Source organism: Muscardinus avellanarius (assembly GCF_963383645.1).
Source record: "Muscardinus avellanarius genome assembly, chromosome: 11".
Lineage (NCBI taxonomy): Eukaryota > Metazoa > Chordata > Mammalia > Rodentia > Gliridae > Muscardinus > Muscardinus avellanarius.
In genome coordinates this window covers 69,283,378-69,307,594 of record NC_137797.1, presented here as the reverse complement: position 1 = coordinate 69,307,594, position 24,217 = coordinate 69,283,378, and the positions used below count along the sequence as shown (strand labels likewise).

General features: G+C 40.8%; 1 protein-coding gene across 3 annotated transcripts in view; it reads left to right on the top strand.

Annotated features, from left to right (window-relative positions):
• The window catches only part of SCN8A (sodium voltage-gated channel alpha subunit 8), a gene marked incomplete at both ends in the record, with an annotated part of 135,092 nt that overhangs the window by 61,976 nt on the left and 48,899 nt on the right, over nt 1-24,217 (top strand). For all 3 annotated transcript variants that reach the window (XM_080705436.1, XM_080705435.1, XM_080705434.1), the window contains 2 exons: nt 17,311-17,443; nt 23,931-24,169. In XM_080705436.1, the coding sequence (XP_080561562.1) occupies nt 17,311-17,443; nt 23,931-24,169 (372 nt within the window). The remainder of the gene's footprint in view (nt 1-17,310; nt 17,444-23,930; nt 24,170-24,217) is intronic.

Below are 24,217 nucleotides of genomic sequence, written 5' to 3'. Positions count from 1 at the left end.
ACTGGGGATGCAACCCAGGGGCATTCTACCTCCCAGCTACATCCCCAGCCCAAATTTTTATTCTATATTTTGAAACAGGGTCTCACTGAGTTGCAAAGGGCCTCACTAAGTAGCTGAGGCTGTCCTCGAACTGCAGTTCTCCTGTTTCAGCCTCCCAAATGCTGGAATTACAAGCATGTGCCACCTTGCCCAGCTTACTATTTCTATTTTTGAGATGGGGAGCAGGTTCAGAGAAGTTTGTTTCTTTAGGTTTTATAGCTCATTAGCCAAAGAGCCAGAAGCTTAGATCCTTTAGAAACTCAAGTCTTCTTTCTTCCCAGTTAATTTTAATGTCTTTTCACAGTCACTTGGCCCTTACTCTTCTAGAGACCTGTTTGTTTAGATCAACAAGAATAGGAATAATAATTATTATAATAGCCAAGGTTCTCCCTAAATCAGAGTGTTGCCAGAAAACAAAGGTCGTAAGATGGGCGTGGGCGTGCTGGCCTATAATCCCAGTACTTTGGAGAATGAGATAGGAGGATTGCAAATTCAAGGATAGCTTTAGCAGCATAGTGAGCAACATACAGAGACCTGTTTCTCAGCAAAATACAGAGACCTGTTTCAAAATAAAAATTTTAAAAAGGACTGGGTGTAGCTTGGACATAGAGTGACCCTGGCTTCAATCCTTAGTACCAAAAAAAAAAAAAAAAAGAAGTGTTAGATGATTATCTTTACATTTAATTTTTATTTAATCTTCACTAATTTATATCTAATGGTAAATTTTGAGCTCCAAAATTACAGAAATCATTTTATTCTCTGAAAAAACAAGAGTTAAAAGTTAGCATGACAATACAGTAGGGACAATCCAAATGTTTAAAATTAAAATTTGATGTCCTGGCAGTTTTAAAAAATATTAACGTCACCAGGCGTGGTGGCACACACTTGTAATCCCAGTACTTGGGAGGCTGAGACAGAAGGATCGCACAGTTTTGAAGCCAGCCTTGGCTACTTAATGAGGCTCTCAGCTACTTAGTGAGACCCTGTTTCCAAATAAAATATAAAAATAGGTCTGGGAGTGTACCCTGAGATAGATTCCCCTGGGTTCCATCCCCAGTACAACTATATATTAAATATATATTAAATATAAATATATATATATGAAAGTTAAGCCAGGCATGATAGTGCATGCCTGTAATCCTAGTAGTTGGGTGGTTAAGACAGGAGAATCATTGCAGGTTCAACACCAGCCTTGGCAGCTTGATAAGACTCTCAGCAACTTAGCAAGACCCTGTTTCAAAACAAAAACATAAAACAGGCTAGGGGTATAGCTTTTAGGTAGTATGCCTTTGGGTTCCATTTCTAATACCACGTTTAAAATAAATAAATTATCCAGGTGTGGTGGCACATGCTTGTAATCCCAGCGTTTGGGAGGCTGAAACAGGAGGATCATGATTTGTGGACAGTCTCAGCTCCTTAGTGAGGTCCTTTGCAACTCAGTGAGACCCTGTTTCAAAATAAAGAATAAAAATAGGGCTGGGGGTGTAGCTATGGGGTAGAATGCCCCTGGGTTCCATTCCCAGTACAGCTAAGTAAACAAACAAACAAACAAACAAATAAATAAATAAAATAGCCAGGTTGGTGACACACACTTGTAATCCCAGCATTTGGGAGGCTGAAGGCCCTTTGCAGTTCAATGAGACCCTGTTTCAAAATAAAGAATAAAAAATAGGGCTGGGGGTATAGCTTGGAGGTAGAATGCACCTGGGTTCCATCCCCAGTCCCGCAAAAAATAAATAAGTAAATAAATAAAGTGTGTGTGTGTGTGTGTGTGTGTGTGTGTGTGTGTGTGTGTGTTGAAGCCACATAATATGGATTACTTTTTCCCTGAAGAGAAGGTATGAGAGATGTCCAGGAAGGAGCTTCAACTTTAGCATAAGGCAGATAATCAAGTTTGGGGTTTTTGTTTTTTAAATAGCTTCTATTGTACTGTGTGGGAGAAAAAATTGAAAATCAGATGAGCAGATGGCTGTGGAATGTAAGTCTTTCTAGCACCACCTTACACGGTGGCCTTTGAGTGTTGGGGAAGCCTGAGTACTCAACACCCTGCAAGCACCTAGATTCTCTATAGTGACTCCAAGTGATGGTGGTGACAGAACTGAGGATTCTCAAGACCTCAAAGGGGCAAAAAAGAGCATAGCATTCCCAAGAGCTTTATAACTAGAAAAAAATATTTCATTAGAAGACATGAAGAAGCTGTTATGGCCAGCTGTTAATGGTGTGGGGAAATGCCTCAGTCACATTAATCGGCCTAAACAGGATGCATTTTTTTTTTTTTTTTGCGGGTCTGGGGATGGAACCCAGGGGCATTCAACCTCCGAGCTACACCCACTGCCCTATTTTTTATTCTTTATTTTGAAACCGGGTCTCACTGAGTTGCAGAGGGCCTCACTAAGTAGCTGAGGCTGTCCGCGAACCACGATCCTCCCGCCTCAGCCTCCCAAATGCTGGGATTACAAGCGTGCGCCACCACGCCCGGCTCAGGATGCATGTAGTCTACATGCTAGGAGATCAAATCCACATAAAGACAAACTACATAGAGGAAAAAGATGGCTAAAAGTAGTTGCCTTTGAGAAGAGACTAGTGACTTTTCTGCCTTGTTTTTTTCTTTCCATTTTTCTACAGTGGGCATAGTAATTATAATTACTATGTCCTGAGTGCTTCCTACACATGCTGAACACTTTTTATGTGTGGTATCTTTTTTTTTTTTTAGAACTACTCTATTCAGTAGGTGATTTTGTAGGAATATTCTTAAGTGAAACTTGAATCAAGGTTTTCCCTCCTTTGGAAAGTGAGGGGAAAGCATTTTCCTAGTATGTATTATATTCATTTTCATATTAATTTAATATTCTAAATTGTAATTATGAGATTTAGCCGGTCATGGTGGCGCACGCTTGTAATCCCTGCACTTGGGAGGCTGAGACGGGAGGATCACGCAGGTTCGAAGCCAGCCTCAGCTATTTAGTGAGGTTTCAACAACTTAGTGAGACTTTGTTTCCAAATAAAATATAAATTAGGTGTGTGAGTGTAGTCCGGAGGTAGAAGGCCCCTGAATTTCATCCTAGTACCACAAAAAAAAATTAAAAAATAAAGAAATTTTGAGATTTGAGGTATTAATTGCTCATCTGGCTGCCTCTTTGAGCTAGGATGTAGTGATTCTTACTATCAAATATGTTGGATATGTCCACAGCCAAGGACAAATCCTGTCTTCATTGCCATCAGGACGCTTCGTGTTATGCATGCACATGTAGACCTCATGGCATGATACAGGAGTCATTGACAGTCCTTGAGCTGGTTTCACACAGGATTCATGCTTAGTCTATGTTACATCTATTTTTTCCCCTTCAGACTCAAATTAAGAAATATAATACGCTGTGAGAAAAAAAGACATTCAGACATTACATCATTAGAGTCTCATCAAAAATGTTCACATATTCATTAATTATGCAATTGTGCTCAAGTAGTTATGGTTTTCTCATAGTTTGAGAATTTTCACTTTTGCTTTTTGCTGCAGCAGGGGATAAGGAGACTTTGACTTGTTTTTTTTGGTTTTTTTATCTGGGAAAGAAGGTGAGAATAATTGATCTTTACTCATGAAGAGAGAAGGTAGCTGGGTGTGGTATCTCATGCCTGTAGTCCTGAGACTGGGGGTGTAGCTCAGAGACAGAATAGAATGCTGCCCCTGGGCTCAATGACCTGTACAAGAGAGAGGGGTGTGGGAGAGAACACGTGCAGACTGTCAGCAATCCCAGATCCCACAAAACGCAGGAACCAAATCAAGGTAGCTTGCAAATATACAAGCATTGCCTCTTTTTTTTTTTTGGTGGTACTAGGGTTCCTGGAAGTCCTTCTACCTCCTGGCCCTTCTACCTCCGGGCTACACTCCCAGTACTATTTTTATATTTTTATTTGGAAACAGGGTCTTAAGCCAGCAAGACTGGCTCCGAACCAGCGCGATCCTCCTGTCTCCACCTCCCAAGCGCGGGGATTGCAAGCGTGCGCCACCACGCCCAGCAGCATTGCCTCATTTAATGCTTGCCGACCCCTCCCCACAATGAGATAGATACTGCTACTGTCTGTGTTTTTGAGGAAGCAGCCAAGGTTTAGAAGAATAAAGTGACTTGTCAAGATTACACAGAAATAGTAGAGTTAAAATTTTAATCCAGGCAATCTAACTCAAGGGCTTTAACCACTAACCATTATATGATGTTAACTTTTTATTTTCTTTATTTACTCTTGTAATCCTGGGAAATTAATGTCTCTAAGCTCATTTCTTTTCTGTAAAAAGAGAGAGAAAAATAACTTTGCTATAGGACTATGGTGAAGATTGAATAGAATAACATATATAAAATGTGAAGCATAGTCTATAACCCCCCACTTTGCGGTATTGGAGATGGAATCCAGGAGCGTTCTACTTCTGAGCTACATCCCCAGCCCTATTATTTAGTCTTTTAATTTTGAAACAGGGTCTCACTGAGTTGCAAAGGCGCTTACTAAGTAGCTGAGGCTGTTCACGAACCACGATCTTCTGGTCTTCTGGTCTCAGCCTTCTGAATGTTGGGATTACAAGCATGCACCACCACGCCCATATAGCCCTTTCTTGGTGTCCAGGAAGCCAATTTCCTTTCCTTTTCCTATGTTCTTTATTTTTTTTTTTTTCCTACTTGGGGAGGTTTGAGCTTTTTCTAAGAGTCTAAAGACCCTTTAAGAAAGAAATTATTGTACAGTTATTTCAAAGCAGAACACTACAAAGATTTTACAAAGGCTTCAGCAGGGGAATTGATTAACGACTAGGTTCTAAAGATCTAACATGCTTTAGCTTTTAGTTCTAAGTAAAGTGGCTGATAAATTTTCAGTTATGTATTTCTGTATGAAAGTAATTTAGAATCAATAAGAAGTTTGCCTATAATCCCAGTACTTGGCTGAGACAGGAGGATCACAGGTTCCAGACTAGCATACAGAAATTTAGAAAGACCCTGTTTCAAAATAAAAAATAAAATAAACTAGGGCTGGGAGTGTAGCTCAGAGGTAGAATGCCCCTGGGTTCTTTTGCCATTACACACACACACACGCATGCACACACACACTATCACTCACTCACTCACTCACTCACTCACTCACTCACTCACTCACTCAGTAGTTGAGCTTCCTTGGGCAAATCTACAGAAATGTGAGCAAACTCTGCCATCTGGAGAGGCTGTTGGTTATCTCCATGAAGGACTGCTACAGTTTAGGAGGCTCTGAATCAGTAGCCAAATGCCCTAATAAACTACATTTGGGGTAAAAGAAATGGAACTAACCTGTACTGGGTTTACCTTTAAAGAACTTAATTAAGGGTTTTAGTTGCTTCCTCTCAAAGTTGGCAGTTTTACTCCAAATCTCCTTATAGGCTGAATTCAAAAAAGACAAAGCCTCCTGGCTTAAAAAAGTTATTAACTCTCTTACACTCTCCCCAGCCCTCCCATCCTTCCAGGTGATGAGAACTGGGCAGCAGAGCCCATAGCAGAGGTGCGCATCTTGGAATCCTAGGCAGAAATCTAAGTAGAAGCTGACTGTACAGCTGCTTTATCTGGGAGAGAATCTACTCTGGTTTTCTTCCATTTCCTCAGCTCTGTGGTCTGACAAAAGAAACAATAGCTGGCATTGCCCACAGGAATGTAAAATGGTTCATCCACTTTGAAAATAGTCCAGCAGAAATTAAATGTAGAGTTACCATATGACTCAGCAATTCTGCTCCTAGGTTTATGTACTAGTGAGTTGAAAACATGTCTGCACACACACAAAAAAAATCATTATTTACAATAGTCAAAAAGTAGAAAGAGCTCAAGTGCCCTTCAGCTTATGAACGTATAAGCAAAATGTATTATGTCCCTACAATGTTATTCAGCCATCAAAGGGAGTGGAGTATTTATATATCATGGACGAATGGATACTATTTTATTTATTAAAATAAATGCTATCCTAGATCATTTTTAGAGATTATTTTCCAACTGTACAGCCTTGGTGTATGCTTTATAAAACTTAAAATCATCTTGTTTTTAGTTTCTTCCAAATAGCCTAAGATTTTGATAGATCAATTTGAGGAGAGTGGGCATCTTAATTCTAATGTTTTATAATCTATGAATATATTTCGTTGTTTATCTGGGTCTTAACTTTCTCAAGTTTGACCTCCTGTAAGTCCAGCTCGATGGAAGCCATATTGCTATTTCTAGTGACAATCCAGGAAGCTAAACAATAGCTTGTCTAACAACTGGTTCCAAATGGCCAGAACTTGATTAATAATTGGCAGCTTCCCTAGTTTTTGTACTCATTTGCAACTTTGTTCCAAGTTGACCAGAGAAAGCCAGCTGTGTACCCTACCAAGCACATAGGATGTCCCATTTGAAGTTAGTCCACTACAGCCTTGGCCTCAGATCAGCGCAGGTGCCTGAAGCCTTCCCTTTTTCCCACAAGGCATTCCTACTCTGCCTTCTTTGAGTCTCTACCAAAAGTTAAGGAACAGTGATGGACTCCCTTGTTACAGGGAGCTCTCAATAAATATCCCTTATTTTCTGATTTAGTTGATCTTTAACTCTGCAACATAAATAATATTTTTTACATTTTTGCAAACTCTGAGTCATATTTCTTATCAAAGCCATTCCACTGCAGGATGAAATTGCCACAGTACAATGGGTAACCCTCAACCAAAAGTTACCAAATTTACAGGTAAAAATAAGGTGAGGGGGCTCCCTGAAGATTGTCCCCTGAACCATTTGTTTTGGGGATTTTTTTGTAGTTGTTTATTTTTGTTTCTGTTAGTGTTGGGAGGTGGTACTGAGGATAGAAAGCAGGGGCATTCTATTTCTGAATTATACCTCCTGCATTTTTTTAATTTTTGTTTTGAAACGGTCTCACTCAATTTCTGAGTGTCTCGCTCAATTGCTGAGGCTGACGAGCCTGCAATCCTTCTGCCTCAGCCTCCCAAGTGCTGGGATTACAGGAGTGCACCACCATTCCCAGCTACACAACTTGTTATGTAGTCCTCCTGCCCTCATATGGCCTCATACACCTTTCTAGTCAGTGCCCTCCACTCAAGGCAATCACTTTGGACTTGAACGCCATAATTAGTTTTCTTTCATATATGTGGACTCATAGAAGATGTAGGGCTTGGGAGGTTTTTTAAAATTTTTTTATGGTACTGGGGCTTGAACCCAGGGGTGCTGTGCCACTGAGCTACATCTCTGAAAGAGTGTCTTGCTGAGTTGCCAAGGCAGAATTTGTAGTCCTCCTTTCTTCTCCTCCCGAGTCACTGCCACTGTGCTTGGCATGTTTTTATTTGATGTTCAGTCAAATGTCAAATAAATGTCTTTGAGACATTCATGTTTTGTATACTAGTAATTCATTTCTTCTTACGGCTGAGTGGTATTTTATTATATTAATGCACCCCAATTTGTTTATCCATCTTCCTGTCAATGGACATTCAGGTTGTTTTCAATTTTTAGCAGTTCTTGTATAACTCTTTTTTTGTAGACAAATGTTTTTATTTATATTGGATAAATACCTCAGAGTAAAATTCATAGGTCATGGTAAATATATGTTTAACTTTATGAGAAATTGACAATTCTCCAAAATAGTTACACCACTTTTTTTTTTTTTTCATTTCTTTTCTGTTTTTGTAATACTGGGGATGGAACTCAGGGGCATTCTACCTCTGAGCTACACTCCCACCCCCTTTTTATTCTTTTATTCTTGAAACAGGATCTCACTAATTTGCAGAAGGCCTCACTAAATTGCTGAGGCTGGCCGTGGACCTGTGGTCCTCCTATCTTACCCTTTCAAGTCCTGGGATTAAAAGCATACTGATTTTCTATTTAATAGGTATAAAATATTATCTTTAGTTTGCATTTCCCTGATGACTAATAATGATGTGCTTACTGGTTCTAATAATGACTTTTGTAATGGATTGTTTATTCAAATATTTTGCCTATTATTAGCTGGTTTGTTTGTCCTTTTCATGTTGTTTTATTTTGTTGAATCCAAAGACATTTTACCTCAGAACTGCACCCCCAGCCCTATTTTATTGAATCAGTATCTCACTGAGTTGTTGAGGTTGGCCTTGAACCTGTGATCTTTCTGTCTCAACCCTTCAAGTACTAGAATTGCAAGCCTGTCCCACTATACCTAGCATAAAGGGTTTTTTTTAATGTATTCAAAATACAAGCCCTTTGATAACTTTAAAAATTTTGATGAAGCTTAATATATCAAGCCTAATATATATTTTGTTCTTTTAAGAAATACTCCTTTTTCATTCTATTCAAGAACTCTTTGCCTAAAACCTCCATATTCACATCTCTGATTCATCTCAATTTTTGTGTGTGGAATAAGATAAAGATCTATCTAGATGTATATCCAGCCTCTCAACACCATTCGTTGCAAGGGCTTTCCTTTCCCCATTGAATGGAAAGTCAGTTGGTGTGTGTGTGTGCGCGTGCGCGTGCGCGTGCGTGTGTGCGTGCGTGCGTGTGTGTGTGTGTGTGTGTGTGTGTGTTTCTGTTTCTGGAATCTGTTCTGCTTCCTTGATTTGTCTATGCTTATGCCAATACATTTTAAGAGATTATTTTGTGAGCCAGATGTGGTGGTACACACCTGTAATCTCAATACTTGAAAGGCTGAGACAAGGGGATCACATTTGAGACAACCTCAGCAATTTGGTGAGACTCTTAGCAACCTAGCAAGACCATGTTTCAAACCAAAATCACTATCACTCAGCGGGAGAATGCCCCTGGATTAGATCCCTAGTACCACAAAAAAGAAAGAGGGATTATTTTGCTATTCTAGATCATTTTTAAAGATTATTTTCCTGCCGGGCGTGGTGCTGCACGCTTGTAATCCCCGCGCTTGGGAGACGGAGACAGGAGGATCGCGCAGGTTCGAAGCCAGCCGCGCTGGCTTAAGAGACCCTGTTTCAAAAATATAAAATAGGTCTGGGAGTGTAGCCCGGAGGTAGAAGGGCTTCCAGGAACCCCAGTACCACCAAAAAAAAAAAAAAAAAAAAAAGATTATTTTCCTGTTATAGAATCTTTGCATGTTCCATATAAATTTTAGAAACATCTAATTAGTTTCTTCCTAAAAACCTAGAATTTTGATATATAATTTGGGGAGAGTGGGCATCTTAATTCTAATGTTTTATAATCTACGACTGTATTATATTTCTTTGTTTATTTAGGGTTTCTTAAGTTTCTCTTAGCAAAGGTGTATAGCTTAGAATGGGAGTATCACACATTTTTCATTAGCTTTATTTCTTGTTTTTTTTTTGGGGGGGGGGCGATGTATTTTTGTGGTAGTGTTAGTTATTGAACCCAGGGCATTCTACTTCCAGGCTACACTCCCAGCTCTATTTTACTTTTTACTTGGAAACAGTGTCTCACTAAGTTGCTGAGAGCCTTGCTAAATGCTGAGGGTGGCTTCAGACTTGAAATCCTTACTGGCAAGTGCCACCACACCTGGCTAGTTTTTTTTTTTTATAATTTTTCACACTATCATGAAGTTTATAAGTTTAGAAACTTAATTTTTTAAGTGTTTGTTGCCACAATAGAGAAATAGAGTTGATTTTTATATACTGCCCTTGCATCAGGTGACCTTGATGAATCATAATATTGGCTGTATTAGATTTTGAAGGTTTTTTGGGGGGGATTCCTTATACTTTTTTACTTACAGTTTTATTTCTGTGAATAACAAATGTAAAAAATTTATTTTGCCTTATCGCACCACCTATGACTCATATGCAAAACTGAATAAAAATGGTGAAAGCAGATATCCTTCCATTTTCCAGTATTAAGGGAAAGGAATTTAATGTTTTATCAAGAACATTATTTTCATGGATATCTTTTATCAGATAGGAGCTGCTATGTTCTATTTATGGTTTGCTGAGAATTTTTATTTTGCAGAGGTATTGAATTTTATTAAATGCTGCTCTGAATCTGTGAGGTGATCATATGCTTTTTCTTCTTTATTCTGTCAATCTGAAGAATGACATTGACTTTTTTCCTAGTATTAAACTAACTTTGCTTTCCTGGGATAAACTCTTTGGTGTAATAATGTACATGGTATGGATTTGATTTGCTTACATTTTGTTAAGAATTTTTTTATCTCTGTTCATAAGGGATGTTGGTCTTTAATTTTTTTCATGTACTGTTTTGTCAGTTTTGGTATCAGGATTATATTAACCTTCTAAAACAAATTAAGTGTGCCATTTTCCTCTATTTTCTGAAAGAATAGTATAGACTGGTACTATAATCTGTAAGATTATTGGTACTATATAATCTATAAGATTGGTTCTATTTCTTCCTAGTGTTTGATAGAATTCACTTATGAGACACTCTAGGACTATAGTTTTCTTTGTAGTAAAGTTATTTAGTTTTAGTTTTTTTAGTTAATGTGGGCTTTTATGTAAGTTTTGATGAGTTGAATTTTTTTTTTTTTCAGGTCTGGAGACCCAGGGCATTCGACCTCTGAGCTATATCCCTTGCCCTATTTTTTGTTCTTTATTTTGAAACAGGGTCTCATTAAGTTGCGGAGGGCCTCACTAAGTAGCTGAGGCTGTCTGCGAACTGTGATCCTCTGGTCTCAGCCTCCTGAATACTGGAATTGCAAGTGTATATTGCCATACCCAGCTATAAGTTGAATTTTGGTCATTCGTTTGACCATTTTGCCTAAGATAAAATGGCATAAACATGTTCACAGTATATCCCCATTATCCTGATGTCTAAGATTTATAGTAATGTCCTTTCTGCTTTCCTAAAAATAATTTTAGTTTTCTCTCTTTTTATTGGCCAGTCTTGCTAGAGGTTTATTTTTGTTTTTTGTTTGTTTGTTTTTTCTTTTTCTTTTTATTTTTCTTTTTTCTTTTATTTTATTTATTTATTTTTTGGTGGTATTCAGGGTGGAACCCAGGGACTTATCTACCTCCGGGCTATACTCCCAGACCTATTTTATATTTTATTTGGAAACAGGGTCTCACTAAGTTGCTGTGAACATCACTAAGTAGCTGAGGCTGGCTTCGAACCTATGCCATCCTCCTGTCTCAGCCTCCAAAGCACTGGGATTACAAGCGTGCGCCACCACGCCCGGATTGCTAGAGGATTTTTGTTAATTTTTTTTTTCCAGCATTGAATACTGGAGATGGAATCCAGGGGCATTCTATCTCTGAGCTACACCCCAGTCTTTTCTTTCTATTCTTTTTTTTTTTTTTTTTTTTTTTCAGCACTGGGGATGGAATATTAGGAGCATTCTACCTCTGAGCTACACCATCAGCACTAATTTTTTTATTCTTTATTTTGAAACAGGGTCTCACTAAGTTGTAGAGGACCTCACTAAGTAGCCGAGGCTGAGGCTGAGGCTGACCATGAACCTGCAGTCCTCCTATCTCAGCCTCAAAAGTAGCTAGGATTACAAGCATGCGCCACCATGCCTGGCTTTTAATTAACCTTTTAAAGAACTTACATTTGGCTTTTTTGATTGTCTCTGTGGTTTGTTTATTTACTATTTCATTAATCTTCAATTTTTATTATTTTCTTTCATCTGTTTACTTAGAGTTTAATTTCATCTTTTTCTTATTTCTTAAGCTGGAAATATAAAACACTGATTTTAATGTGTTTTTTATTTTTAAATATAAGCATTTAAAATTAGAAATTTTCTTTTAGCCAGCCAGGAATGGCATGCATGTTTATAAACCCATTACTTGAGAGGCTGAGACACAGGTTCAAAACAAGCCTTGGCAGCTCAGTGAGGCTTTCAGAAACCTAGTGAGAACTGTTTCCAAATAAGAAATAAAATCAGGCTAGGGGTGTAGCTTGGAGGTAACATGCCTCTATGTTCAGTCTCCAATACCATAAAATTTAAGGTAGTGTGTTTTCTTTACCATTTAGTGTAAAGTGTACCATTTAGTGTAAAAAAAAGTTACCATTTAGTGTAAAAAAAAAATGTGTACTTTCAGAAGTCTGATGTTTAATTTAAAAACATTTGGGGCTTTTTCTGATTATCTTATTTTTACAAGATTTTTTTTGCTGAAAGTAGTTTTATTTTTTTTTTCATTTTAAAAAAAATTTTTATAAGTGGAACATACTGAAAATGGTGTACATTTAGATTATGCTGTGTGCCCCCCTATTTCCTTTCCTCCCTCCCAATAAAGAGTGTCCAGGTTAACTATGATATATTTATACTATTACACATATTCGTATGTAGCTCCTCCATTGAACAACCTCAGCTTTCTTCCTCTCCTATCCTTCCATTCAAGCTTTGCTGAGTTTTCCCTCCATCATCTGGAGTCCCTCTGGTATTACCACTACTCCCTAGCTTGGGCATATTAGAGAAAACATATATCCCTTTTCTTCTCTGCTTGACTAATCTCACTTAACATAATGTTCTCCAGTTCCTTCCATTGTCTTGCAAATGCTATTATTTTATTCTTCTTTATAGCTGATAGAATTCCGTTGTGTGTATTTCCCATAATTTTGCAATCCATTCATCTGTTGATGGAGATCTAGGTTGGTTCCATATTTTGGCTATTACAAAATGTGCTGCTATGAACATGGATATGCATATGTTGCTGTAGTTCTCTGATTTCAACCCCTTTGGAAAGATACCCAGGAGTGGTAGAGCTGGATCATATGGTGGATCTATTCCCAGTTTTCTAAGGAATCTCCATACTGATCTCCATAGTGGCTGAACTACTCTGCATTCCCACCAACAGTGTAAAAGAGTTCCTCTTTCCCCCCATCCTCGCCAGCAATTGTTGTTGTTTGATTTCTTTATGTTTGCCACGCTGATTGGGGTTAGATGGAATCTCAGCATAGTTTTGATTTGCATCTCCCTGATGGCTAGTGATGTTAAACATCTTTTCATGTATCTACTGGCCATTTGTATCTCTTCTTTACCACAAGATTTTTGATGGAACAAGTTATTTGGACCTATTCCAAATGCTCTTGCCTGCATACAAAGAGAGCGAAACAGAATAAACTCTCTTAACCTCCAAATGAGTGTAGGTCTTGAACTTTTCATTGTTTGATATTATATTTATTAAAATGTATTTATTTTATTTTATTTATTTATTTACTTTGGTGGTACTAGGGTTCCTGGAAACCCTTCTACTTCCGGGCTACACTCCCAGACCCATTTTTATATTTTTATTTGGAAACAGGGTCTCTTAAGCCAGCAAGGCTGGCTTCGAACCTGCACGATCCTCCTGTCTCTGCCTCCCAAGCGTGGGGATTACAAGCATGTGGCACCACGCCCAGCCTTAAAATGTATTTTATATGGGATTTACAAAACAAATTTTAATGTTATAGAAGTTGTTCCCACATATCTTTGCTATTTTTATTTTCATTTAGCAATGAAAGATAAATTATACTTGTTCTGTCTTGATATTAAGCTTAAGGAGCCAGGCATTATGGTATATGCCTGTAATCACAGTACTTACAAGACTGAGACATGAGGATCCCAGGTTTGAGACCAGCCTCAGCAACTAAGCAAGATCCTATGTCAAAATAAAAAATAAAAAAAAAGGCTGGGGTATAGCTTGGAGGTGGAATGCCTCTGGGTTCAATACCTAGTACATGTATGAATTTATGTATGCGTATAGTGGGGGGGTGCTGGAGATTGAACCCAAGGGTATTCTGCATCTTATCTATACCCCCAGCCCTATTTTTTTTTAAATAGGGTCTTACCAAGTTGCTGAGGCAGCTCTTAAATCTGCCTGCAATCCTCCTTTCTCATCCTCCCTAGTACTGGAATTACAAGCATTTACCACCATGTTTGGCTTATATATAATAAGTTTAAGGCTGAATTTTTTCTAATTTATGTGAATTTTTTAAACCCAAACTAAAAATTATTTTAGCTTTCCATAAGGATTATTAAGTGTTAACCCATTTACTTAAGTAGATCTTTGAGATTCTGTTTACATTAATTTTGGTTTTTAAGGCTGGTGTTAAAAAAAAAAACTGAAGAATTTATATATTGTTATATTCAGCAAGCCCAGAGAACAGTAAGATATATTAGGACTGAAGCCACAGGAAAAGCAATTTCATGTTCCCTGATGAGTCAGCTAGTCAGTCAAATCTTATAGTATCATGGGGGTCAGCATTGTGAAAACTATCTATCATGTACTGCAGATTTGTAGAAGGACAGCTCAGTAAAAACCTAGGATCAATACAATGCCAGTAATAGTGTCTGTTGTTTAGAGCCTTTCTTTGTTCATTTTTGAATGATTGTCATTTTTAAAGTTTAGTAGTTAAGGCATGGTGGTGTACACCTGTAATCCTGGTACTTGGGAGGCTGAGACAGGAGAATGGCAGGTTCAAGGACAGTGAGGACAGTCTCAGCAAGTCATGAGACTCTGAGTACCCTAATGAGGCCTTTCTTTCTTTCTTTCTTTCTTTCTGTACTGGGGATGGAACTCAGGGGCATTTAATCTTTTTATTTCTTGAAACAGGGTCTCACTGAGTAGTGAAGGGCCTTGCTAAGGAGCTGAGGCTGTCCATGAACTGTGATCCTCCAGTCTCAGCCTTCCTAATGCTGGGATTACAAGCATGTGCCACCATGCCCAGCTGAGACCCTATTTCAAAAAATAAAAATAAAAGGGCCAGGGGTATAGCTCAGAGGTAGAATGTCCCTGGGTTCAATCCCTACTATCACAAAAATAAGTGAATGAATGAATGAATGAATGATAAAAATGTAGTCATTAAATCTGATTTATTAAATGTCCTAAGTATGAGGCTAAAAATTAGAGCAAAAAGTGGGTTCTACAAAAAATATTTCTGTGGCAGAGCGCTTAGCTCACTGGTAGAGGGTGTGACTCAGTGGTAGGGGGTGTAGCTCAGTGGTAGAGGGTGTGGCTCACTGGTAGAGGGTGTGGCTCACTGGTAGAGGGTGTAGCTCAGTGTTAGAGGGTGTAGGTCAGTGGTAGAGGGTGTGGCTCACTGGTAGAGGGTGTAACTCAGTGGTAGAGGGTGTAGCTCACTGGTAGAGGGTGTAGCTCAATGGTAGAGTGCTTGCTTAGCATGCACAAAGTTCTGAATTCGATCCCCAGCACCACAAAAGAGAAAAAGAAACAAATTTTGTGATCTGAGATAGTGGTTAACAAGGGCATTCTTACATACCACAGATGTTTTGTGTAGGAAAGCAGCCAGAGAATCAGTTATTTTTCTTTTCAGTTTCTCTTGTGTCTCTGCCAAACAAACAAAACAACAAACCAATAAGACCAAATGTTTGGATCAGTGAAACAATCTGATAGAAGTGTGTGTGTGTGTGTGTGTGTGTGTGTGTGTGTGTGTGTGTGTGTGTGTGTTTTACTGGGAATAGAACCCTGAGTTACTCCCTCAGCCCTTTATTTTTCCTTTTTGTGATACTGGGGATTGAATCTGGGGCCATTCTACTTTTGAGCTACACCCCTAGACCTATTTTATTTTTGTTTTGAAACAGGGTCTCACTAGGTTGATGAATTTCACTATTTGCTGAGTACTGCTGTTATCAAAACTACAATCCTCCTATCTCATCCTCCCAAGTATCAGGATTACAAGGGTGAACCACCACACCCGGCCTAATGGAACACTTTGATGAAAAATCTTGTCATCTGCTAGCAACTTCCTTCTATGCAGTCCTTAAAATCTAAACATTTATAAGAACAGAGGGCTTCCCCCCCCCCTTTGATACTGGGGCTGGAACCCAGAGACATTCTACCTCCAAACTACACCCCCAGCCCTATTTTTTATTCTTTATTTTGAAAGAGGGCCTCACTAAGTAGCTGAGGCTGGTCACGAAGCTGTGATCCTTCCTGTCCCTCCCAAGTACTGGGATTAAGTGTGTGCCACCATGCCTGGCTTCAGAAGGGCTTTTTAAAGGTGCTTTCCAGAAGTAATTATTTTCAAAACAGCCAGGAGTATTCTGGTACTGAGAAGACACGGACTTCTCTGGCCACATACAAGTATGTCTGTCTCTTTCCTGCCCTGAGGGATAGTGACTGTCTCGGGTCTGGGGATGGAACCCAGGGGCATTCAACCTCTGAGCTACACCCCCTGCCCTATTTTTTATTCTTTATTTTGAAACCAGGTCTCACTGAGTTGCAGAGGGCCTCACTAAGTAGCTGAGGCTGTCCACCAACCGTGATCCTCCGGTCTCAGCCTCCCAAATGCTGGGATTACAAGCGTGCGCCACCACGCCCGGCTTGTGACTGTCTCTTAATTGTCCTCTTACTTTCACCATGGAAGGTGCAGCCAGGTCCACACAGGTGGCATGGGATGGTGGACAGCAAGGTTAATAGAGGGTTAGGCTTTAAGCCGCTGTTAAGCCTAATCAGGTGCAGAATATTCACAAGGAACATAAGCAAGGGACAGGAAGAAACCCTTTGCTGCAATCCACTATACCTGTATTACACAGGATAAAGCATGTAATAAGTTTTACAACATTCTCATGATGTTTTCTGTCATTTTTATTTGGTTTGAATTCGAAGATTGCAGGTTAAAGTACAGTCGTAAAACGGTGAGATAAGCATGTGTGATACAGCTGGGTGTGGTGTGCGCACCTGAACCCCAGCTACTCAAGAGGCTGAGATAGGAAGGCCACAGGTTGGAAGCTAGCCTGGCAAGATCCTGTCTCAAATTGAAAAGAAAAAAAAAAGACATATATGATGCAATATATTTGCTTAAAATACCAAATCTTACCATTCTTGCTTATAGTGGCTTGGAGGAGATTTGGAGTAAAATTTGAATTTGCTAACATTGAGTTAAACTAATGTTTATTGGGCCTTTGGAAGGGGCAGTTTGTTAGAGTGCCAGTACTCCTGCCAGGAAAGAGAATGTCTGTAGTACTTCAGTGGATCCGGAACATGGCCTCAGGAGATTTCAGATACAAGTGAATTACTTGTTTTATCATGTTACCAAATTCTAGCCAAATGCTGTGGCTATAAGACGTGCCTGTGGAACTCAGGGTCTACTCTGTTGGCAGTACCCCTAGGGCATCTGGTCTTTCTGCTCTGTGCTTGGAATTAACCAGGTGAGATGTTTGGGTCCCAGATTCTTAGGTACATTCTAGGTTTGCATAACCTTAAGTGACTTGGTCCTATCTATAGAACTAAGGATGAACCATGGCCAACTTATCTCATTTTACTTCTTGAAATGACTAGGATTGTAGATCAATATTTTTGAAAAGTAATGAAAACAATATTTTTTGTTCACACTGTCCAGTAAGGCCCAGCTTTACGTTTATCAGACTTTTCACTTTATTTGCTATCTTTTTTAGGCAACAACTGAGGTGGAAATTAAGAAGAAAGGCCCAGGATCTCTTTTAGTGTCCATGGACCAACTAGCCTCCTATGGGCGGAAGGACAGAATCAACAGTATAATGAGTGTTGTTACAAATACACTAGTAGAAGGTATGTGCCCTGCAATGCCAGTCCACGCTTCTGAGATACAAGTATGTAGTGTGCATGGTAGAAATGGTCCTTGTCCTTTGATCTGATTTGAAAACTATCTCTGAGTTTTAGGTATAGGTCTTATTGCTAAAGACTAGGTTCACAAATTCTCTTTCCAAAGCTATATGAAGAGAACTAGATAAGGACTTCAAATCAGCTGCCAGCATTGCACACAGGTAAGAAGTATGAAGGCACAACAGAGAGTGAGCAAGGGGCTCTGAAGAAGCCTCAGCAATCACCATCATGAGGAGCCAGAAGGGCGCCGTGAGACATCAGGCTACCTGGGTGGAGCACTGCAAAGATACGGAATGATGGAATCCCCTCATGGCCTCTGCCTCACATGCCTTCTTTCCCTTTTAACTACTTAGAGCCCTTTTGATTTTTCCTGAAAGACGAATGAATGTACTGTGCATTTTGATTGTGTCTAATTTTGCCTCTCTTCAAACACCCCCACATATCCATAAATATATCTGATGTATGACGCGGTAACCTGAGTCCCCTCTCACATGGGTGCTCTGCTCCACAGGGAAAGAGCAGCCACTGTCAAGTCACACGCATCTGCAGTGGTGCTGCTGCCAGTGCTGAGCTCCCTGTGCTAGGTGGTTTCCCACGACACAGCCTGGCATGCCAAGGGTTTTCCTTTAGGCCACGGGTCCCATGGCAAGTATCAGCCCTTTCTCCAGGCCTGGTGTATATCCCAGGTTCCTCTTGGAGGTAAAATCAGTGACCAAGTTTCCTCTCACAAAATTCTGATTGCTTGTGCCTGTATCTTTTTTATTTGATTCATGTTTATTTAGCCCCATTGTAAGTCCAGAGTATTCTCAAAATCTCAGCATGCTCTTTTCAAAGTTCAAAGAACTGGGCTAACCTAGGGATAACCAGAGTCTGTGAAATCGGACATGTAGCATTATTCTGCCAGCCCTGGGACACGTTATTTTTTTAGTCATTTACATTAAATACTTTAATCTGCTGGGTGTGTGTGTGTGTGTGTGTGTGTGTGTGTGTGTGTGTGTTTTCAGAGGTGAGTGGAGGGAGAAGCCCTTAAAAGGAACTGCCTGAGAGTACTGATACCCCCATGTATGTGCAAGGAATTAGAGCATATCATAACTGCACTACTTATATTAATGTACTGAGTGAAAGAATGATGAACTGAACACCCTTTGTTCATCATTCCAGTTTTCTTTAACTCCCAATGAGGTTGTTGTCTCATAGAACTTTTATTTTTTGTGGTACTGGGGAATAATCCCAGGGGAGGATTCTACCTCCGAGCTGTGCCCCCAACCCTACTTTGCATTTTATTTAAAATAAGGCCTTCCTAAGTTGCAGAGGGTCTTCCTAAGTTGCAGAGGCTGGCTTCAAACCTGCGGTCCTCCTGTCTCAGCCTCCCAAGTACTGGGATTACAGGTGTACACAACCATGCTCAGCTTCATAGAACATCTTTACACTTTGTAGCTTATACTTTGAGATCGTAGGCAAATAACTGCACATCACAAGAATTTCATCTATGAAACTTTGCTTAAAAACTTTGACCAATTTTGTCAGGCATGGTGGCGCACGCTTGTAATCCCCGGGCTTGGGAGGTGGAGACAGGAGGATCACGCAGGTTCAAAGCCATCCACGCTGGTTTAAGAGACCCTGTTTCCAAATAAAAAAGTATAAAAATGGGTCTGGGAGCGTAGCCCTGAGGTAGAGGGTTTCCAGGAACCCCAGTACCACCAAAAAAAAAAAAAAAAAAAAAAAAAAAACCTTTGACCAATTTTATTGTTCCTTTGGAAACCAAGACAGGATTTCTTCAAGTATCCGAGGCAATTGAGAAAGAAAAACTAATTAATTCCAACAGGTACATTTTGTTATTGGCTAAAACATCAGAACATTAAAACCATCAGTGAAATGTAACAAGTACTTAGTGATTGTTACAGTGGCCCAGCACAGGGCTGACAAAAGTAGAGGCTAAAACAATGTTGTCAAACTTAACTTTGCTGTGCTTGGAATAGTGGGGAGTGTTGGTGCTGCAGCACTCCTTCTGGAAGCCTTTGATCCTTAAGTCCTCTACTGAGATAGGTATAAATTCCTGGGGCATTTTAAATTCTCTTCTCCCTGTCTTCTTTATCTCTGTCCTGCTAGACTCATTCTTCACCCTCCACCCACCAACACACACATTAGAAAGAGTAAGAGAGATGGAAGGGTTGCTGGAGGACAGAACAGCTATAACCGTGTTCCTGGGTAGGAAGCCATTCCACTTCTTTTTTTCCTTCCCAAAGCCCTACCGCTCACATAGCCCGTACTATCCTGCTGCTTCCTTTTGACCCCTGAAGTTAAAGCTGATGGGATAGAACTGCTATTTAAAAAAAAAAAAAAAGTGTCTGGCTGGACCTGAATAGGTTTCCTGAGAGGGAATTGAAGGGTGTTAAGAAAGATCTAGCTGGAGTAGTGGTGCACACCTGCAGTCCCAGCCACTCAGGGGGCTGAAGCAGGAGGATTGCAAGTTCTAGGCCAGCCTGGACAACCTAGTGAGACCTTGCCTTAAAATGAAAAATAGAAAGGTCTGGGGATATAGATCAGTAGTTTAAAAAAAAAAAAAAAAAGTACCCATAGGTTAAGTCAGAATGAAGGAAGGGAGAGGGAGGGAGAAAAGAGGAAAAGAAGCAAGGGAGGGAGGGGGAAAAAAGGAAGGGAAAAAATAAAAAATATTTATTCCTATTTAATCATCAGTCCCCCCCCATATTTACTGCTTGCTACATTAAAAACCAGCATTGAATGAATAATTATTGCTGCTTCCCAGATTTACAGTTAGAAAGCTCTGATGTTATTTTAATCCAAAAATTAAAATAATTATTTTTAAAACCAAAGAAGCAGGCTCCTGCCTACTTAATGGCTTCTAAACTACTGTGGAGACTTCTAGAGTCTGTAATTAATGAGAAAACCCTGCCTGCCCTACCTTAGTTATTCCTGTTGCAGACATATTCACCAGGGTCTAGTAAACAGCATAATTAACAACTAGCAAAGCCATAAGCTTTGGGGATATTTTAGAGGGCTGGGTGGAGTGTAAGTGAAGAGTAGTGTGATCTCACTTCTCTTCAAAGCAGCAAAGTTGGGGGAGAAGGGGAGCCCACTGGAGACACAAGAATGAGGAATTAGTGATGGTACCTGGCATTACCAGTCCTCAGGTAAAACGGTTTCAGACACTCCCTAGAACTATTGCAGCCATGAATGTTGCTGCCTCTATTTACTTACCCATTCTATAGTCATCCGACAAGCATCGCGGGCCAGTACGATTACTTTCCTGGTATCTGCCTTTCCTGCCTGGCTGGAAGCTCCTTGAGGATGGGGACATTTCCTCACTGTACCCCCAGTACATTGCACATTGCAGGTGCTTAATGTTGGGCTCAGAGAACTGTCTTCAGAACCTCTGGGTTTGGACTTAGGCTACCTCTGAAAACAATTCTCAGTACCCCTATGGCTGAGACCTGAGGTGACTACTCTGGAAATATCCAGAAGCAAAGTAGAAGAAACCCCACAACCCTTTGACACCTCACTCCCTTAGGTTAGCCCACTCCCCCTTACCAGAGGCTCATCCATCGCCCAGGCGTGTGGGGGCCAAGAGCCATGTGAACCACAAGTCACTTTATAAACCTCCGTGTTCACCTGGTGATCTTCTCCAGCTCTCACGCTCTACCTTGTTTTGCTGTCTATGGGTGGATTGCCCCAAGCTTCCTCCTCCTCACACATGTGGAGAGGAGTTTTCCAGTACCCTTAGGGACTTCTTGGTATCACACAGGGCAGGAAAAAACTCTTGCCACGCAGCAAGCCCTTGGGCCTCACACATTGTAAAACATGACAGTCTTGCCATCTGTCAGAAATGTGAACAGTCAGGGCTTCAGCCTCCAGGTGCCACGGACTGCAGACATTTGGAGAAGGGAGGAGAAAAAAAAAAAGGAATGGAAACAAATTTCCAAATATGTGCTATAAGAATTTATGGAAATAAGAGAACCTTTTCATTTTCTTTTTTGGGGAAGAAAACTAAATTTACCTTGGAAAGGGAGGGAGTTCTATGAGGAAAAAGCCAAAGCAAATTTTCTTCACAGACTTCCTTTCCCACGCAGACTCCCACATGGCGCTACTGTGGCCCTTAAATCTGAAAAACCAAGGCAACCATTTTCTTAGCAACCAGGGAGCCAATCAGATACCCAACCAAAACCACCCTATCTAAAATAAAGCCATCGCCATGGGTACCATCCAGCTGGTTGGAGAAAGGGAAAGGAGACTGATTTACAGCACCCATCTTGTACCTGGGGGGAAATGATAGGGAACTTTTATGTGTGTGTGTGGTACTGGGGGTGGAACCCAAGGGCTTTTCTACCTCCGGGCTATACTCCCAGACTTATTTTATACTCTATTTGGAAACAGAGTCTCACTAAGTTGCTGAGATCCTCACTAAGTAGCTGAGGCTGGCTTCAAACCTGTCTCATCCTCCGAAGCTTTGGGATTACAAGCGTGCACCACCACACCCTCTGGGAACTTTTTCTTCTTCTTCTTTTTTTTTTTTTTGGTAGTACTGGGGTTCCTGGAAGCCCTCCTTCCTCCGGGCTACACTCACAGACCTATTTTATATTTTTGAAACAGGGTCTCTTACGCCAGCACGGCTGGCTTCGAACCTGCGCCATCCTCCTGTCTCCGCCTCCCAAGCGCGGGGATTACAAGCGTGCGCCACCACGCCCGGCTCTGAACTTTTTCTTCTTCTTCTTATTCTCTAAATGACTTTGATGTTGTCAGCAGGACCAGGCAGAGGGGAGGAAACTGTTACAGCCAGTCACTTCTAAGGATTGTCATTCTGACGGGTTTTCAAAGTTATGCCTCTTAAAGACCATCCTCTTAGGCCAGGGACCTTGGATATTTTAATTCCAACTGTTGTGCTTCATACTTGATTTGAGAAAAGCTTTGTTGCCGAGGCTCAGCTGGGTGACCCCCAGCTGAGCGGCACTCTCTGCCTTTTTCATCTTTGCTTCATAACTGACCTTAGACGCCATCTAGACCTTTCAGCCTGTGTGGTAAGAGGATTCTGGGGAAGTGCCTGAGGGAAGGAAGAATCCAACTGGACAGGGATCTAAGCTCCTGTCCGGCATCGAGAGTAGTTCTTGGCTTATTTGAAAAAAACAGATGCTGCCTTTATTTATTTATTTATTTTATTTATTTTTTTTGGGGGGGTGGCACTAGGGGTGGAACCCAGAGACTTTCTACCTCCAGGCTATACTCCCGGACCTTTTTTATATTTTTATTTGGAAACAAGGTCTCACTAAGTTGCTGAAAGCCTCACTAAGTAGCTGAGGCTGGCTTCGAACCTGTGCAATCCTCCTGTCTCAGCCTCCCAAGCGCAGGGATTACAAGCGTGCGCCACCACGCCCGGCCAGATGCTGCCTTTAAAAGAGAGATGGAGAGGGTTAGACAAAAGGAGAGAAGAACAAAGGAAGGGTGGAAGAGACCACGGGAGGGAAAGAGGAAGAAGCTGGGGGCAGGGGAAGATGCAAGTAGGAAGGGGCAAGAGAGGAGGAGTAAGGAAGCGTGAAAGGGGAGAGTATGGGTTATATTCCTAACTTAGCGTGAATTGCACTCACTCAAGTGGGCACAGTGGCTTGTGCTTCGTTGAGAACATAGTAGGTTCCACATGGTGGCTGGCTGATAATGCGAGTTCTACTGATGAATCACAGCAGAGGCTCCCGAGGAACTCACTGGAAGTGAGGGTGTTCTGAGGCACTGTGTAGATATTTTAGCTCCTTTAATTCTCACAGCAAATTGAAGTGATGTATTCAAGGTCTCAAGGTCCTACAATTATGTGTCTGAGCTAGTGTTTGACCCCAAGTGTGTCTGGCTTCAGAGCGTGCTTTTGTCAGCTTCTCTGATAAGAACTGAATGACAGAGTGTATTAATACACCTACCATTGTGAGGACTTGCCTTGTCCCGGCAGTGTGCTGGCTGCTTTAAATGCCTCATCTCCTTTGTTCCCTAATCAGATTCATACAGCCCTGGGAAAGGAGTTTGCATGGCTCATTTAGCCCTAGAAACTATAAGGTCAGGGCCGGTTTACAGACAAAGCATCTGAGTCCAGGTGGAGCCAGTTGTCCTTCCTGGAACCACGTGATGTAAGTGTCAAAGCTGTTTGAACCAAGGAGTTAGATCCTGAGGCCCAGCTCCTAGCCATCATGGTCTGCATGGTGGTGAGTGGATGGAATTTGCTTCTAACTAGCTCACTGTTGATGGGGAGGTGAACTGCACTGCTCATGCTCCCTCCCTACCTTAAGAAAAACCAAGGGAAGCAAGAATCTTAGCGCCAAATACACTTTTTTCCCCTGGTAACAGCTGTGATAATGACCTGACCCAGGGGTGTTACAGGGTGTCCCCTTTGTTTTCTCCCTGTGACTGAGGGGCCATTTTTCTTCTTTACTTACTCCAGAGTTGGAAGAGTCTCAGAGAAAGTGCCCACCATGCTGGTATAAATTTGCCAACACTTTCCTCATCTGGGAGTGTCACCCCTACTGGATCAAACTGAAAGAGATTGTGAACTTGATCGTTATGGACCCTTTTGTGGACCTAGCCATCACCATCTGCATTGTTCTGAACACGCTGTTCATGGCCATGGAGCACCACCCAATGACACCGCAATTTGAACACGTCTTGGCTGTGGGAAATCTGGTAAGATGGAGCACTGTCTCCTGGTATGATGACGGGAACCCATATTGC